This window comes from Schistocerca serialis, chromosome 2 (genome assembly GCF_023864345.2).
Source record: "Schistocerca serialis cubense isolate TAMUIC-IGC-003099 chromosome 2, iqSchSeri2.2, whole genome shotgun sequence".
Classification (NCBI taxonomy): Eukaryota; Metazoa; Arthropoda; class Insecta; order Orthoptera; family Acrididae; genus Schistocerca; species Schistocerca serialis.
Window position 1 is genome coordinate 496,773,970 of NC_064639.1, and position 19,151 is coordinate 496,793,120.

The 19,151-nt window shown below is 44.4% G+C and overlaps 1 protein-coding gene across 1 annotated transcript in view; it reads right to left on the reverse strand.

Annotated features, from left to right (window-relative positions):
- The window catches only part of LOC126457434 (pH-sensitive chloride channel 2-like), a 276,278-nt gene that overhangs the window by 70,358 nt on the left and 186,769 nt on the right, over positions 1–19,151 (reverse strand). The window contains exon 3 of the mRNA XM_050093705.1: positions 13,717–13,882. Coding sequence (XP_049949662.1) covers positions 13,717–13,882 — 166 coding nt within the window. The remainder of the gene's footprint in view (positions 1–13,716; positions 13,883–19,151) is intronic.

Here is a 19,151-nt window from a genome sequence, read left to right on the forward strand (position 1 = left end):
GAGTCAATACCTGCGCATCACCGATAGAGGAAACATGGTGCAGTACACGTTTGCGGAATACACAGACATGCTCCTTGTGTATGGCGAAGCTGGAGGTAACGGAAGAGCTGTTAGTCGGCTGTATTACGAGCGTTTTCGACACCGTCACACTAGAACGCGCAAACTGTTTGCCCAAGTTACACAACGCCTACGAGAAACGGGTACCTTCACCGTGAGGAGGCAGGACTGTGGTGCTCCACGGCGACGCCGCACTCCCGAATTTGAAGACGGTGCACTGCGTCGCATTGAAGATAGCCCGTCACCGAGTTCGCGAACAATTGCGAGTGCAAAGGCTGTTAGTCACAGTAGCGTCTTGGACGTCCTGCATGAGCAACAATTACGTTCGTACTTCTCACAAAGGGTACACGCTGTGGGTCCAGCAGACTTTCCAGAACGCGTCGCCTTCTGCACATGGTTCCTGCACAGCTGCATCGACGCGCCCCTGTTTCCACGTCGAGTCCTCTTCACAGATGAATGTAGGTTCACGAGGGATTGTGTTCTGAAAGCTCGAAATAGCCATGTCTGGGCAGACGAAAATCCTCATGCCACGCATGTTCAGGGCTTTCAAGACAGGTTTGGAATTAACGTGTGGGCAGGTATTCTGGATGGACCATACCTCCTTCAAACCAAGCTCACGGGCCCCGCATACTTCGTCTTCCTACGACACGTAATGACCTGTTCTTGGAAGCTGTGCCATTAAATGTCCGTCAGGAAAAGAGGCCTCAGCATGATGGAGCAATACCTCACTTTTCACTGGCTGTCCGGAGACATCTCAGCAGACGGTATGGTGAAAGACGGATAGGCCGTGGTGGCCCAACCGCATGGCCGCCACGATCGCCGGATTTAACCCCTATGGACTACTTCGTGGGGGGTCATATGAAGAGCCTAATTTATGAGACAACTGTAGAGACAGAGAAAGATCTGCTGGCACGAGTTCTGGCCATTGCACAAGACATTGAAGAGACACCAGGTGGGATGGAGAGAGTGTATCAGAATATAAGTACAATATGTGTAACAACGTTGGTGGTCGCCACATCGAGCAGCTGTTGTAATGCATCGGTACGTTACGGATGGTGCCGTAGATGTTGGGTTCTTGTTGTCGACCAATGTAAACCATAAGGTGTAAGTTGTAATGCAAACGTGTAAGTAATAACGGAACGAGTCAGTATTCTTTTCAAATGGATTGCAACAATTGTACTGGGTCACGCCTAAGTATAATCCTCACGTGGGTGTGGATGAGATGATCATCTGCATTGAAACTGTCGTAGAACGGAAACGATACGTTTCCGGACATGGGTTCCTATTCAAAATGTTATGTACTCACTACCCTCTACATGTTCTAGAAGTTCGTAACGGGAATTTCCAACCACCCTGCATGGTATACAGATATGAGTTACCAATAATACTAATGCAGATAACACTTATGGACACAAATATCTGCACCTTGTTCTACACTGCTAGAGGGGAACCTGATTCTTAGTCATTCGGTACGGCAGCTACGGACTGTGCGGCTGGTCCCGGCGGAGATTCGAGTCTTCCCTCGGGCATGGGTGTGTGTGTTTGTCCTTAGGATAATTTAGGTTAAGTAGTGTGTAAGTTTAGGGACTGATGACCTTAGCAGTTAAGTCCCATAAGATTTGACACACATTTGAACATTTTTGGTACGGCAGCTGCGGTGGTCTCCCGGGAAAGGCGACTTCCTCCAACACGAGCACTGCTTGATATTCAGTTGCAGAGATACTATATCTCCCCAGCATTTGCTGTTCGGTTCTCTTATGTGAACAGGCAAAATAACTTCACTAAGCACGTCTCTATATACCAGAGTTATTTGTGGTTTCTTAAATGAGTACTTATTTGCAGGTGTAAAGTAAAGTTTTATATAAAATACGTTCCTACAAATAATGGCTCAGACGCGTTTAATTTATAACTGTGGTAGTCGGTGACATAGGTGATGTTGAGGGGAAAGGGGTTGGACTGGTAAATGTAGCACCTTGCTGCTATCTACTGTTGACAGCATATTGTAAAGCCAAGTAATTGTGTTGTAGTCACTTGGTGATGAATTAATGAATGACTAGAAACTTACTGCAGTTCTCGCACTATTATCCGTATTATTGGTAGATAAATCTTTTTCATTAGGAATAGTAGAATAGGCTGCACAGGGTGGAGCCACTTACCACACATTCGCAGTATTTCTTCCAACGTGAGTGTGAATATGTCTGGCGGAATGGGACTGATCGTGTTCAAGTCTAGAACAGTAATCTTCTGCAATGCGATGCTTGCTTATACTGAAGTATCTGAAGTTCTGTGACACCTGTGTGACCTACTTATGACGTGGAGTGAGACAATTAATGCCTCTGCTCCTCTTCAGATGTTGGGAGAGCTGAGGCGGGGGTGATGCATCCTGTGAACAGTGTTCCAGACATTGATGGTGGAGACACTGCCGAATACACATTGAAAGTAAAGCATGTTACACTTGTAACAAGCTCTTCAGTGTGGCAGATGGTTGACAGCTCCAGTTGTTGAGTTTTTTACCGAATAGCTCACTTAACAATTACACCTAATAAACTCAATAAACTCCATTATATAAAAACAAGTTTAGTGAACAGAACTTGATAGTAAATGTTGGGGCGGTATAGTCTGTCTGTAAACTGAAAGGCGAGCAGTGTTCGTGGTGAGGGAAGTTGCGTTTCCCTGCTGTGCAGGATGACTAAGAATCAGTTTCCCCTCTAGCAATGCACAACAGTGTGCAGAAATTTACGCAGTTTCAGTCCATTTGCATTCTTTGCGTTTGTGTTGTTAGCAACTCGTATCTGCTTTCCATGTAGTGTTACGGCATTTTATTGAAAGACTCCCGGACATATCGAAACATCCTGTAGTTGCTGCTTGTGACATCGTGGAGTAGGTAGATTCGGCAATCACCGGCTAGATCTTCAGTTTGCAGACCTATGATGGAGAGAAGTGCATGAACACAATTTAGCAACCTATTTTCCCTCGCACTTCTACCTTACACCCTTTTACACCCGAGATACAGTTTTTATCCTTTAATACAGATCTGCTGCACTTGGACGTGGTACACACATTAATACTTGTTTTTAACCCTCTTCATTTAGAGATAAACAATTAATTTTATGCCGTTGCACAATATTTTTAATAATCTGCGATTTTACATTCCCTGCAATGGAAACTATTAGCCCTAGAGAGAAAAAACGAAAACATTTTTGCAGGAAATTTAACGTCATTTAATTTTGGATTGTGAAACATTTCCCCTACAAGTCAAATTTTTTGAGTAATTCCAGGAAATCGTAATAAAGTGACCTTTAACTCTCACCCCCGCTCCAACGCTCACACCCGATCCGTCAGGATTTTTAGCATGTTGTTCATGGCACTCACTGCTACCACTGTACATAAATTTGCGATTACACGATTTTTTTTTCCGTTTATCGATCTGTTTTGGTCTTTGTTGACTGGGCTATCATTCAATCGTCCGAGATCGTCTGCAGTTTCGGAAACTTTTCTTACGCTGGCTTCGGCTTTCTGCGAGAACTAATGAGGCGACAGAAGATTTTCGGTGGGACGTTTAGAAGTAGAAGTATCCGTCATACAATCCAGATATTGCTCCAAGTTATTTCCATCTTTTCGCCAAACTGAAAAAAAAAACACTTGTGGAAAACTGGGAAAGAGATTTTCCAGGGATGAGGACATTTTCAAGTGGCTTCGTGACCAAGGAGCCGATTTTTACTGTCGAAGAAATGAAAGATTGGTACGTCACTCTAAGCGTTGTTTACAGAGCGTTGGTGACTATGCTGAAAAAAAAAAGTTTCATGTATCTGCGTCACTTTGATGCGTACCACAACATTCAATAAATGTTACTTGGCTTGAAAAAAGTTCTCTCATATAAATTTTCTCAGTTAGGTCCTGTTCAGGTTGTTAAATATACGCAACACATTGTTAACAACTTATTGGGCCATTCTATTTTTTCACTGAAACGGAACATGAACTCATTATCTTACCGTCACGTCAGAGTGGGAAATTTGAGCTACAGAACGTCATATAGTAAACGGACGTTTTTAGATTGTCTATCCGACTGCTGCCAGCGCTGAGAAAGAGGCGGCACATACGTTATTAACTTTGGGACTGCCGGCCATTTGAGTAGCAATGGAACAGTGAGCGAAAGAGCATCGCACGTTCGCGCACGAGACCTGTGTCCTGAACACTGAGTCTGACGTTGCAACGCAGCGGATATTTCGTCGCCATTTAATCGCACAGCTCCAGGTTGCAATGCGATTCTGCGATGGGTTCCAGCTGTCAGTTCAAAAGGGAACATTCTTAAGGAGAAGCCACCTGGTGTTGGCAAAAAAAGCAGGGGCACCTGAAAACATCGACATTGTGTGAGAGGCACGTCTGAGACAGTCTGTTGAGAAAACTCTTACGACAGGATTTAAAGTTTCTTCGATATAAAATGACGATGGGTCAGGAGATGAAATCAAAGGAACTTTCAACAATGAGAAGACTTTACTGTGCATATGCATATGATCTTCGGAGCTGATCCAAGTATAATAATACGTATCTATGAGCGATGGGGAGCATTTTCAATTAAATGGGTCAGTCAACAAGCAGAACTGTTGTTTTTGGGCCCCTGATCAGCCTAGCGTAGTTCATAAAGGAACTCCTCACTCTCCATGTGCGACTGTGTTGTGTGCCATAGCTGATTTTGGTATAATGGGGCCTTATTTTTTTTTCAGGGATGGATGTATAACAGTGACAGAATTCCGAAAGTTACATACAGTTGCCGAACATGTCCTTTCTGCGAGAATTGATGAGACGACAGATAAACAAGAGGAGTATTTTTCAATGGGATTGTGCAACATCGCACGCTGAAAATACACCCGTGACAGTTTGAGGAACATTTTCCTGGACGCTTAATTTCTTGTTTTTGTGATGTGCCGTGGACACCACGGTCACCAAATATGTCCGCTTATTTATTCATGTGGAGGAATTTGAAAGAGTGCGGGTATGTTACGGAACTCCACAGTTGAAAGCTACCTTTCAAGGAGAGCTGGGTTCAATTAGACAACTGTGTTGACCGACCAAATTCTGTAAGACAGTTGAAAACTGTTCAAATGGTTCAAATGGCTCTGAGCACTATGGGACTTAACATCTGTGGTCATCAGTCCCCAAGAACTTAGAACTACTTAAACCTAACTAACCTAAGGACACCACACACATCCATGCCCGATGCAGGATTCGAACCTGCGACCGTAGCGGTCACGCGGTTCCCGACTGAAGCGCCTAGAACCGCACGACCACACCGGCCGGCAGTTGAAAACTGTATTCGAGAGAATGACCACCACTTGCGTGACAGTTTTTCGTAAGTGACCATTTAAGTCAAATAGAAAATGTTTGATTTGGTACACATAAAATATTTTTCCTTAAAAATCGAGAGGCCGGGTTTGAATACTACAGTGATTTATTAGGCACATTCTTGTTGGAGGTGATATGCTCTTACCTTTCCGATCTCTGAGCTGACTTATCCATCCAGTTATACGGGGAGCTACATTTAACGCTGACTCCAAGCATGGTGCAACTTGACATTTTCCAAATTAACAAATAATTGACAGAGATGAAAACAACGTTAAGTGATCAAATAAATCCTAGAAAAGAGTGATCGTCGAACTCTGGACCCATGAACTTGTAATCTGGCACTGAACCACTGTGCTACCTTTCTTATGTAATCGAAACTCTTGGCAAATTGAGTTGACTGATTCTGCATCATCGGGCTTCAACTAGGCAATTCTAAAATTAGCAACTTCCACATGGATTTCAAACAACCCGAATCATGTTTCCTGAAATCACCGCAAACTACACTAAGTATTAAATTCAGCCAGAACCACAAATGCTTCCAAAACATGGCCAAGGCCTTCTCGTAAAGTTCGATCTACTATTGTTGTCTATAATTCGATTTATCATACGATTTAATTTGTGCCGTCTTTCTTTTCGGAAACTTTCGTAATATACGTTCCTTTGGCATTTTTTCTGCTTGTTGTCCATTTCTTTTGTCTCTTGTAATAGTAATCGTTTCTCTGGAGCGATATTTTCCCTCTATTCCTAGTTTTCGGTTACTTTCTCTGCGTCTGAGGCACTACTGTCATATTTTGCTACGTTATTTGTTTCTTCTCGTGAAGTTAATCAGAATCCGACCCACATCTCCAGTTTCGCGAGCCACATCCGTTCTTAGCAAGTTGCAAGAACAACACCAACGTATTACTCTAAAAAATGGTTCAAATGGCTCTGAGCACTATGGGACTTAACATCTGAGCTCATCAGTCCCCTAGAACTTAGAACTACTTAAACGTAACTAACCTAAGGACATCACACACATCCATGCCCGAAGCAGGATTCGAACCTGCGACCGTAGCAGTCGCGTGGTTCCGGACTGAAGCGCATAGAACCGCTCGGCTACTCCGGCCGGCGTATTACTCTATCTTTGTTGTGACTGAGGATGTAGTAATTGACTCATTCCGCCCCAGAATGGTTCAAATGGTTCAAATGGCTCTGAGCACTATGGGACTCAACTGTTGTGGTCATAAGTCCGCTAGAACTTAGAACTACTTAAACCTAACTAACCTAAGGACAGCACACAACACCCAGCCATCACGAGGCAGAGAAAATCCCTGACCCCGCCGGGAATCGAACCCGGGAACCCGGGCGTGGGAAGCGAGAACGCTACCGCACGACCACGAGATGCGGGCCCCCAGAATGGCAGAGAGATGATGATCAAACTCATCACATCTACATCGATTACTAGTAAACCTCTTTCCTTAAGCTGACTCATGCCTGGGGCATACTTGGCAAGGTTTTCCTCATGTATGTTAACGCCATGTTAACGATATTCAAATGACTGCTATCTGGAAATGCTAAGGTTTAGTCCTTTGTATGGAAGAAACAAAACAGAACAGAACGTGAATATTCATGAGAAAATTAGAACAGTCTGCAAAACTGAATTACCCAAATTATTCAGGGTCTCTCGCATATGTTTTATTCATGAAGTCATTTCTGATACATCTTCGATTGTCTTGTGCTTTGAATGAATCTGGTTGCTCCTTGATGCCTTGCATTAGTAAGTTTATCATATATCGGCTGGTCACCTGTGGAAATGTCTTCGTAAGATCATGTGTTACACTATAATTACTCTGAAGTGACTCAATTTTAGAGACTTTAATGGTCTCATACAGATATGATTTCACATATATAGAGTGAATCAGGGAGTGAAAATTTATACCAAGGCTGGGAATCTAATCAAGGTCTCCTTCTTACTAGGCAGGTGTGTTAGCCACTATGCCGCCATGGCACTGCAGTTCACACACCTGCACAGATTACTCTGGCACGCCTCCTTCTCGATTCAAATTCTCAATGCCGCTCCAGTCTACTTTAAATTCCCCCTTATGCACGCACACACCTGCGGGGCCAGGAAATGATATGTTAGAAACGTTATATGCGAAATATGGCTCCCTACTATATTAAATCAATATATGGATAAAACAGTCAACCTCTCGGATCTCTGTGGGGGAGCAGCTTGAAAGGAGACACAATGACCGCATAAAAACAAGCATTGGTACTTGGAATGCATGTACACTGCTACAAGCAATAAAACTAGAAAATGTTAAAAGGGGGTTGGAAACGAATAGTATGAACTCTGCAGGAATTTTAGAGATAACATAGGAAGGATGTGCAAAGTTGCAGTCAGATGAATGCGTAAGTGAACTTACTCACAAGGACAATTTAAAATAAGGAATGCAGTAGAAGTAATTATGACAAAGGCAATGGCTGGGAGCGTGGAACAGTAATGTACATTGTTGTCGTTTTGGTCTTCAGTCCGAAGGCTGGTTTGATGCAGCTCTCCATGCTATTCTATCCAGCGCAAGCCTCTTCATCTCTAAATGACTACTGAAACCTACTTCCTGCTGAATCTGCTCTTGGTCTCCATCTACAATTTTTATCGCACACACTTCCCTCCAATACTAATTTGGTGATCGCTTGATGTCCCAGAATATGACTTATCAAGTTTTCCTTTGTGCTGACATTCCCTTAAGTAAACTGAACCATCCAAAATTTCGTGAATTCTGACTAAACACACACAGGGAAATATCTTCCTGATTCTTCCACATTAAGAAAGGACGACATCAGCCAAAGACATGTGCAAACAATGAAACAAATGAGACAACAGGTTGCAAATAAAATCGTGTGGGTATCAACTGATGAAACCACAGACTCTATGAAAAGATATATTGCAAATACCATTGTGTGAACTTGGAAGAGGATGGTCCAGGCGAAAGTTTTGTAATAAACTGAGAACATTTTTAAAAAGTAATTTTTTCCACCGCTAGTAAATTGTTCGACACATTTATGGGTATCCTATGGCCCAAAGGCGTAAAGCATGATACTACTATTCGTAACGGATGCTGTGCCTTATATGATGAAAGCTGCCGGCTCACTTAAAGTATTACACAGTACCATGGCGCATCTGATTTGTATAGCGCACGCCTTACATTGAGTTGCAGGGGATGTTGTGGACTGGGAACGTCGAGTTTGATGAAAAATCTCGTTGCCGCTGAAAAAGACTAATAAAGGTGTCCTTGTAGACGGATGTGTGGGTTCCAGGGCAGCACACCCACAATGAGACTAAGGCAGAATTGAGAATAGTAAAATATATTACTCAACTTTGGTAAAGCTGGTTACAGGAACTGTAAGTTTAGCCTGTCTGTCTTGCGTTGACTGTAGTTCCATAAACACAAACTAAATAATGTTCTCTGAACTAAAGTCGGAAGAAAAGTAATATTCTGTCTTGATGTACTAGTCGAAGAACAGTTCCAAACTAACACTACTCAGTTAAATCCCTAGACAGGCGGTCTCTGTCCACACACGATTATTCTATTCACTGTTCTGTTTCTACTGAAGACTAACCACTGTCTATCAGCCACTGATTCTATTTCCCACGACGACTTGAAGGCTTGAAAACACGACGAACGTTCCGCAGGAACTCCATACCAAGATTCGGACTGAATTATAACTTGCAGCTCATAACTTCTGCCAGTGCACGGTTGCTTAAACGCGCGTCTCTTTTCCAGCTGGCACTATTGCTCCAGGGGGGGGGCAGATGATTCTCGCGGGCAGCGTAATTGGTTTGCTGCGGACGGACGCCCACCGTACTTATGCTACCAATTGTAGCAAACTCTTCTTGCATGTATCTCAGCACACCACAGAAGAGATTCGTAGTAAATTCAGTGATGTTAATAAACTTATTGGTGTGTGTCAAATAGATATTTTTGTATGCCCCTACACGTACTACAGAATTTAAGTTGTTGGCTCCTGACATTTCGTTACCATCATCCACCAGTTTGAAAAGGTGGCGGTTCTGGATTGACATTTGCAACTTTTGATGCTAGAACTTCAACGTTGTGAAAAGCATCATAGGTTCATTCGATAGCAGCGAAGCCGCTACAACTGGAATAGCCCACGAAGTAATGTCTAATGCTGAAATTTCAGACGAACTTCCGTACATAAAATCAAATTATCGGATTTACCCCTGCTGCGTCAACTGCTCTAAGCCATCAGAAAGACCACTAGTGAAGTAGACAGAACAAGTGAAAAAAAAACTGTGCATAAATTATAAGCTGTTTGTTGTAAAGTGGGGAAAAAGTCTCAAAGAAAATGAAAAAGATGTTAGAAAAGAAATTAAGGTTATCATGAGTTGCGTTACATTTCAATGATGTTGTCGAATGAAAAGTTCTCTCACATTCATTTAGATTGTCCTTTTGAAATGTGCTCCTCTTGTATTAGCTAAAGTAGAGAGACGTCTTTTGAAGCACAAGGCTTTGTTGGCTAACAATAGGATTTCTTTTTTATTTGAAAATTTATACAACTTTTCACTGTATAGTGCAACTCAGAGCTCATAAACTGAGCTAAAAAAGAGGATCAAGAAAAAAAGAAAGACAAACATCACAGGTTAACTATGTTCTGAAAATGTTAATAAAAGCATACTAAAAGATCGAATTCCAAAATTTAACTTGCTTCTCATGTGCATTTTATTCTCAGATAAATAGTTCATTTCGTGAAGTGTTTATTATAAATTGTTGCAGTTGCAGTACATATACGAGTGTCGTTCAATAAGTAATGCCCCACATTTTTTTCTCAGAACATATTTATTGTTAATAAGAGTCAGAATTTGGTGATAATATAAATCAACAAGTCTCGTCCATGTTCTATTTTTCTACGTAATCTTCCTCACTTTCTCTGGCCGTACGCCAACGCTGTGGAAGAGCATGTATTCCCTGCTGGTAGAAGCTCTTGTCTTGTAAGCGTAGCCATGTTTTCACTGCCTGACTGACACTCTCGTCATCTTCAAAGTGTGTTCCCCGTAGAGAATCTTTAAGCGGCCGAAAGAGATGGAAGTCCGAGGATGACAGGTCTGGACTGTAGGGTGTATGAGGGGATGATGTCCAATGCAATTTGGCGATGTATTCCGGGTTCTCAGACTTGTGTGTGGGCGTGAATTATCATGCCGGAGCAAGATTTCTGCCGGATTAATGTCCGATCGAGCACGTCGGGAACGGATCTTGAGTTTATTCAGTCTTCACGTGTGTCTCCGAATCGATGGTTGACTCTCTTGGCATCACATCCACGAGAATGGCGCCATAAAAATCTCAGAAGATTGTTACGTGACTTTTCCGGCAGAAGGGGTTGTCCTGAATTTGTTCTTTTGTGGAAAGTGAGGATGATGCCACTTCGTAGACTGCCTTTTTGTTTCAGGCGCAAAGTGGTGCATCCAGCTTTCGTCCCCCGTAACGATCCGTCGGTCTCAAAGCGCTCCAACAATTCAAAAGAAATGGCCTTTCTTTGAATTTTGTGATCCACTGTGTGCATTCATGGAACCCATCGTGAGAACATCTTTGAATATCCGAGAGTCTCGATCATTACAGACGCACTTCCAATGCTGACCGACAACTGTAGAACCAATAGTCGAGTTGTGATTCGCCGGACGGCACGAATAATGGCATCAGCACAATTTAGCATATCTAGAGCTGTGGCTGTGACAGGACGTCCCGAGTGTGGCTGATCAAGGAGCTCTCATTCTGCATTTCCTGAGGCTGTAACTTTCTTTACTCATCGCCCAACTGTACTCCTATCAACAGCAGCATCGCCATACACTGCACAGGAACGTTTATGGATGTTCACCACGGTTTCTTTTTCTGCACGCAAGAATTCAATAACAGCACGCTGCTTGTAACGTGAGTCGTATGTAGGCACCACTTTGACGCTGTATTACGGCTCTGCCATCTACCAGAAAGGTTCGAAACTTTACCGGCGCACAGAACAACATCAAATGTGAAGCACCAACAAGGACGTTTGTCTATGTATATTAATGACTTAAAAAAATGTGGGGCATTACTTATTGAGTGACCCTCGTATTTTGGCCTCTAGTTTGGAACCGACTGGTTCGCTCTCAAGTAACTTGATTCCGACTTGCATAGTGAGCACATGTATACAGGGTGTTACAAAAGGATACTACCAAACTTTCAGGAAACATTGCTCACACACAAAGAAAGAAAATATGTTATGTGGACATGTGTCCGGAAACGCTTACTTTCCATGTTAGAGCTCATTTTATTACTTCTCTTCAAATCACATTAATCATGGAATGGAAACACACAGCAACAGAACGTACCAGCGTGACTTCAAACACTTTGTTACAGGAAATGTTCAAAATGTCCTCCGTTAGCGAGGATACATGCATCCACCCTCCGTCGCATGGAATCCTTGATGCGCTGATGCAGCCCTGGAGAATGGCGTATTGTATCACAGCCGTCCACAATACGAGCACGAAGAGTCTCTACATTTGGTACCGGGGTTGCGTAGACAAGAGCTTTCAAATACCCCCATAAATGAAAGTCAAGAAGGTTCAGGTCAGGAGAGTGTGGAGGCCATGGAATTGGTCCGCCTCTACCAATCCATCGGTCACCGAATCTGTTGTTGAGAAGCGTACGAACACTTCGACTGAAATGTGCAGGAGCTCCATCGTGCATGAACCACATGTTGTGTCGTACTTGTAAAGGCACATGTTCTAGCAGTACAGGTAGAGTATCCCGTATGAAATCATGACAACGTGCTCCACTGAGCGCCACACACCGTCAGGTGGCTTGCGGAGTATGGATGTAGATGTAGATGTAGCTGGAAGAACATGGGGCCCAATCAAGACATCACCAACAATGCCTGCCCAAACGTTCACAGAAAATCTGTGTTCATGATGTGATTGCACAATTGCGTGCGGATTCTCGTCAGCCCACAGCTGTTGATTGTGAAAATTTACAATTTGATCACGTTGGAATGAAGCCTCATCCGTAAAGAGAACATTTGCACTGAAATGAGGATTGACACATTGTTGGATGAACCATTCGCACAAGTGTACCCGTGGAGGCCAATCAGCTGCTGATAGTGCCTACACACGCTGTACATGGTACAGAAACAACTGGTTCTCCCGTAGCACTCTCCATACAGTGACGTGGTCAACGTTACCTTGTACAGCAGCAACTTCTCTGACGCTGACATTAGGGTTATCGTCAAGTGCACGAAGAGTGGCCTCGTCCATTGCAGGTGTCCTCGTCTTTCTAGGTCTTCCCCAGTCGCGAGTCATAGGCTGGAATGTTCCGTGCTGGGCCGGCCGAAGTGGCCGTGCGGTTAAAGGCACTGCAGTCTGGAACCGCAAGACCGCTACGGTCACAGGTTCGAATCCTGCCTCGGACATGGATGTTTGTGATGTCCTTAGGTTAGTTAGGTTTAACTAGTTCTAAGTTCTAGGGGACTAATGACCTCAGCAGTTGAGTCCCATAGTGCTCAGAGCCATTTGAACCATTTGTTCCGTGCTCCCTAAGACGCCGATCAATTGTTTCGAACCTCTTTCTGTCGGGACACCTTCGTTCTGGAAATCTGTCTCGATACAAACGTACCACGCCACGGCTATTGCCCCGTGCTAATCCATACATCAAATGGGCATCTGCCAACTCCGCATTTGTAAACATTGCACTGACTGCAAAACCACGTTCGTGATGAACACTAACCTGTTGATGCTACGTACTGATGTGCTTGGTGCTAGTACTGTGGAACAATGAGTCGCATGTCAACACAAGCACCGAAGTCAACATTACCTTCCTTCAATTGGGCCAACTGGCGGTGAATCGAGGAAGTACAGTACATACTGACGAAACTAAAATGAGATCTAACATGGAAACTAAGCGTTTCCGGACACATGTCCACATAACATCTTTTCTTTATTTGTGTGTGAGGAATGTGGAAGTTTGGCCGTACCTTTTTGTAACACCCTGTATTGTGACATTCACCTACCGTCTGTGTGATGCTCGTATTGCCAACTTTAGATGGTTGTCATTAAGATCATGTACTTTTAGTGCAGCCTCAATAAGTAAATCTTGAAACTAGGCGCCAAAACATGTGTACTGAAATGGTGACAGATTTGTGAAATAAAAGAATTATTGATCCTAGATTAACAAAATGTTGAATGTGGAAAATAGTTCATTGTCGTAAACTGACTTACTAACTTATTTTTCAACAGAAATTTTACCTCCTCTTAATATTGCCTGTAAGGTGGAAAGCTTGCGCGGCACGTACCAGGGTCTGGCCCTCGGCGGACTGGAAGAGGAAGACGTGCGCGCGCACGAAGACGTCGAGCGGTCGCGAGACGTTGCCGGGTCGCATCAGGCGGTCGTAGCGGCACGAGTCGGTGAGCCGGCGCACCAGCTCGACGTGCGAGAGGTCCGCGGACAGCGGCACGCACCTGCGCAACAACACCCACTCACTGCGGTTGCGCGCCGGCACCTGCTGTGCATTTGTGCGCGTGCGCAGTCACAACTTACTAGCTAAGGGGTTGTGCCACAAGAAACCTTTTCCCCACCTGTTGTGTTTCACTTATGCCGTATCTCTACTGTGCAGTACTTGATTGTCGCCATCCTACACAGGCAGAAATACTCATAGTAACAAAATAACAGAAATCACAGCTCTAACAGGAAAATTTAAGTGTTCATTTTTCCCACGCGCTGTTGGAGAATGGAACGGTAGAGAAATAGTCTGAAGGTGGTGCGAAGAACCCTCTGTCAGGCACTAAGTGTGAACTGTAGAGTAACGATGTAGATGTAGCATGGCTTCTTATCTCGACGCCGCCCGTTCTCTTTGAGGGCGCTCAAAGCATGTGGTGCGCCATTCAACCCGTAGCGCGGATAACAGAATATAAATGTTTCTCTTCAAGATGAAAATAACTTTAACTCGTCTTTTGCAACTGAATTTTTAATGGTTCAAAAAATGATTCAAATGGCTCTGAGCACTATGGGACTTAACTGCTAAGGTCACCAGTCCCCTAGAACTTAGAACTACTTAAACCTAACTAACCTAAGGACATCACACACATCCATGCCCGGGGCAGGATTCGAACCTGCGACCGTAGCGGTCGCGCGGTTCCGGACTGAAGAGCCTAGGACCGCTCGGCCACTCCGGCCGGCTTTTAATGGTTTCTGACCAAAGATGTTTGATCTAATGGTATTAAGCACCTTCACTGTGTTTTTATGCTTCGTATGCTTTACGTGGTGTCGCCGCAAGGCATCACACTTGCTAGGTTGTAGGCTTCAAATCGGCGGCGGTTCGTCAGTACACATCGGACCCGCGAGTCGCCACTGTCGACGCTAGCAGACCGAGCGCCGCCGCTCGGGTGGTCTTACGAGACAAGGTAGCGCACAGGTCAGTTCTACAGCCGACTTCAACAGGAATGGTTCACTGGTTATAGCTTCAGAGACCTCATTTGCAGAGACGCTAGTTAGCATAGCCTTCAGCTAAGTCAGTAGCTACGACATAGCCAGGCGCCACATACAGTTTATGTATTGACAATTGATCTATATGTGTGAAACAATCAGAACTGTAAAGAAGTATTCGCAGTTCAGTCTATAACTGCACTTGTAAATATTATTGTACAAAGTCAAGATCGAAGTTCACCGCTGAAGCTGAATTAAGGCTAAGTATTTAATTGTATTCCTGTCTACTAACTTTCTAATCACCTAAGATGTTGCAGATACATCCCGTCAAGTATAGTTCGTTGATCCTCACGCCAACCTACGTGATCAACGCGTGCAATTAATGCCCAAAAATGTTCAAATGAGTGTGAAATCTTATGGGACTGAACTCCTAAGCTCATCAGTCCCCAAGATTACACACTACATAACGTAAATTACCCTAAGGACAAACACACACATCCATGCCCGAGGGAGGACTCGAACCTCCGCCGGGACTAGCCGCACAGTCCATGACTGCAGCGCCTTAAACCGCTTTTTCTTTTTTTTTTTGGGGGGGGGGGGGGGGATTCCGCGCAGCTAATCCCGCGCGGCTAATGGCTACACCTCGTGATCAGACTAAGAGTCAAATTGCGTGACTCAGCCAGGTCACCCTTTTCCCATGAGGCCCATAGTTCCGCCTCATACATAACACTTTATGTGTGTCCATTGGCTCCTTTGTAAACTCTGCGTGTGACAATTTTTGTTGTTGCACGTTAACCTTGCTACTAGATGACGCATGAGACAAAGCGAACGCGGCAGCGTCTATGAGAACTATTCGCACTGTCGCTGAGGGTTGTGCTGAACTCATGTGACACATTAAACAAAGGGAGCTTGAGAAGTCGGCTGAAGCTGAACATTTTCTAAAAAACTGAATAATATACAATTTGAAAATACGAGAACCTTTGTTCATGCACCATCTTACTGGAAATTCATTGTACAGGAGGCGGCCGAGATTAGAATAAACAGCAACGACACCAGGAGTAACGAGTGGTATATAGGTTGTGAGGCATGGCGGCCGGCCTTGGGCATAGAGCGGAAGCAAAGAGAGATGCTTGACGCTTGTAGGGAGGCGGGACTGACAGCTTCAAATGTGGTGCCTGCCCCTCGTACCATCTGGCGTTACTCGGTTCCGCTCCGGGGTCCACGAGAAATACAGCCCCGCAACGAACATGTGACATCACTCTAGTTGCCTTGCCCGAGACACACTGCGGACGCTAAGGTTAGCCCGGCGTCCGTAGGAAATCAATACGCCAGTTGAAAGATACCCAAATGAGTCCCGGCATATATGCATAATAGATGTATGAGACTTCGAAAGATCTCTGGACCCATATAGTTTTATTTGATTAAAGCACCTACGCCTGGGTTTCAGGCAGAATCCTCCGTTATATGCATAATAGATGTATGATATTTCGGAAAGTCTCTGGACCCATATAGTTTCATTTGATTAAAGCACCTAAGTCATGGTTTCAGACAGGATCCTCCATTTCCTACGATGCTCGGTGTTATTGTAAACAGCTGGAGATCCTCTGCAATGCTGTTCGAGTTTGGGAGAATACCAAGCGGACTGAGGTGTGAATGGGAATTCTGATTGAGGAGGGAAGTGTGCTAGGTTAGTCCGTGCAGCTTCTCAAAGACACTGTGCCAGGGTGGCGTAGCTGCATCTACATAGTGAGCAGGAGACTCGTTCAAGTCCTGGCCTTGGTACAAATTTTCATTCGTCGGAAAGACACCCACTAAAGGTCTTAACTTTGTCATGCGTTATCGAGAACTTGAATGTATTTAAATGCGCAGTTAGTAATTATTAAACTGGTCTGATACAGTAACCTGTTCGCCGCCGAAGATAGTCGCAGGGACTCGTAAGACATGTAGTATCACGTACTGTGGCACTCGGTTCCGTGGCGGGCCGGAGCTGCTGTTGTTCCAACTCGACTTCCCGTACATGCGTCACATCGGCTCCCTACCTGGGAGGTTCCAGACGCTGTTTTCGCCCATCTACGAGCGTAATCCATGCCAACCATGGCAGTCTGTCGTTTTTACTCCCGATGACTATGGCGGAGACAGCTGCCGAAAGCTCGAGTGACGCGGTTTGAAAACCTAGATTTTATTCGGGCATGCCACGCTGAAAGAGTTGGACACAGAACAGAGTTTACTTTCTTCGCCGACAGATGGCGTTCGTGACTTACCTTCCATAACGGCACTGTCGTGATTCTACGAGTGGCGCCAGGCCCCGAAATAACTGATAGATTCTTGATAACCACAGCGCTATAACACCGCGGCGCTATAACACCGTGGAGAGACACACACGAGTTTGTTCCGTTAAGAACGACCTGTTGAGTTCTATTTCTTAGGAAATCGTTCAGGCATAAATCTCGTCCGATATTCAGATGTATCGTATTTTCTTTACCAAGCGAAAGTGCGAAACTGCATCGAATGCCTGCCGGAAGGCGGGGGACCCGTCGAAAGTCGGGGCTCTGTTACAGTACGTTCTGAGTCTCATGGACGATCTTGCACAATCATTATCGAAAAAAAAGAGGGAATGTAGTGGACAGTTTTTACAAAAATATTGCAGAAATGTGTGATAGGTGAAGTGACTGGACAAAGGCTATTAAACAGGCATGAAAATTTGCTTTCAACGATTTTTTAGTTAAAATAGTCACTATGGAATAAAAAAAACACTCTCTTCTTTACAATTATGTTTATATAGGGCTGTACTCTTGATTTCATCTACTCGTGTAACTTAAAACGCAGCGCATTAGCTTGCGAGATAGGGAGGCGACCAGAACCAGATCGCATCCACGTGGTGGATTAACGACCGGCCAGCATTACTTTGGATTTTAGCTGGTTTCCCACTCTCCTTTACCTGAAAGTAATCTTTGGCATGCTGAGTGGCAAAATGTAGTATATATATACAGGTTGGTCCATTGATAGTGACCGGGCCAAATATCTCATGAAATAAGCATCAAACGAAAAAACTACAAAGAACGAAACTCGTCTAGCTTGAAGGGGGAAACCAGATGGCGCTATGGTTAGCCCGCTAGGTGGCGCTGTCATACGTCAAACGGATATCAACAGCGTTTTTTAAAAATAGGAACCCCCATTTTTTATTACATATTCGTGTAGTATGTAAAGAAATGTGAATGTTTTAGTTGGACCACTTTTTTCGCTTTGTGATAGATGGCGCTGTAATAGTCACAAACGTATAAGTACGTGGTATCACGTAACATTCCGCCAGTGCGGACGGTATTTGCTTCGTGATACATTACCCGTGTTAAAATGGACCGTTTACCAATTGCGGAAAAGATCGATATCGTGTTGATGTACGGCTATTGTGATCAAAATACCCAACGGGCATGCTGCTCGGTATCCTGGACGACATGATCCAAGTGTCCGGACCGTTCGCCGGAAACAGGAAGTGTTCAGCCACGTGTGAAACGTCAACCACGACCTGCAACAAATGATGATGCCCAAGTAGGTGTTTTAGCTGCTGCCGCGGCTAATTCGCACATCAGTAGCAGACAAATTGCGCGAGAATCGGGAATCTCGAAAACGTTGGTGATGAGAATGCTACAGCAACATCGATTGCAGCCGGACCATATTTCTATGCACCAGGAATTGCATGGCGACGACTTTGAACGTCGTGTACAGTTCTGCCACTGGGCACAAGAGAAATTACAGGACGATGACAGATTATTTGCACGCGTTCTATTTAGCGACGAAGCGTCATTCACCAACAGCGGTAACGTAAACCGGCATAATATGCATTATTGGGCAACGGAAAATCCACGATGGCTGCGACAAGTGGAACATCAGCGACCTTGGCGGGTTAGTGCGGCATTATGGTGGGAAGGATAATTGGCACCCATTTTATCGATGGCAATCTAAATGGTGCAATGTATGCTGATTTCCTGCGTAATGTTCTACGGATGTTACTACAAGATGTTTCACTGCATGACAGAATGGCGATGTACTTCCAACATGATGGATGTCCGGCACATAGCTCGCGTGCGGTTGAAGCGGTATTGAACAGCATATTTCATGACAGGTGGATTGGTCGTCGAAGCACCATACCATGGTCCGCACGTTCACCGGATCTGACATCCCCGGATTTCTTTTGGTGGGGAAAGTTGAAGGATATTTGCTATCGTGATCCACCGACAACGCTTGACAACATACGTCTGCGCATTGTCAATGCATGTGCGAACATTACGGAAGGTGAACTACTCGCTG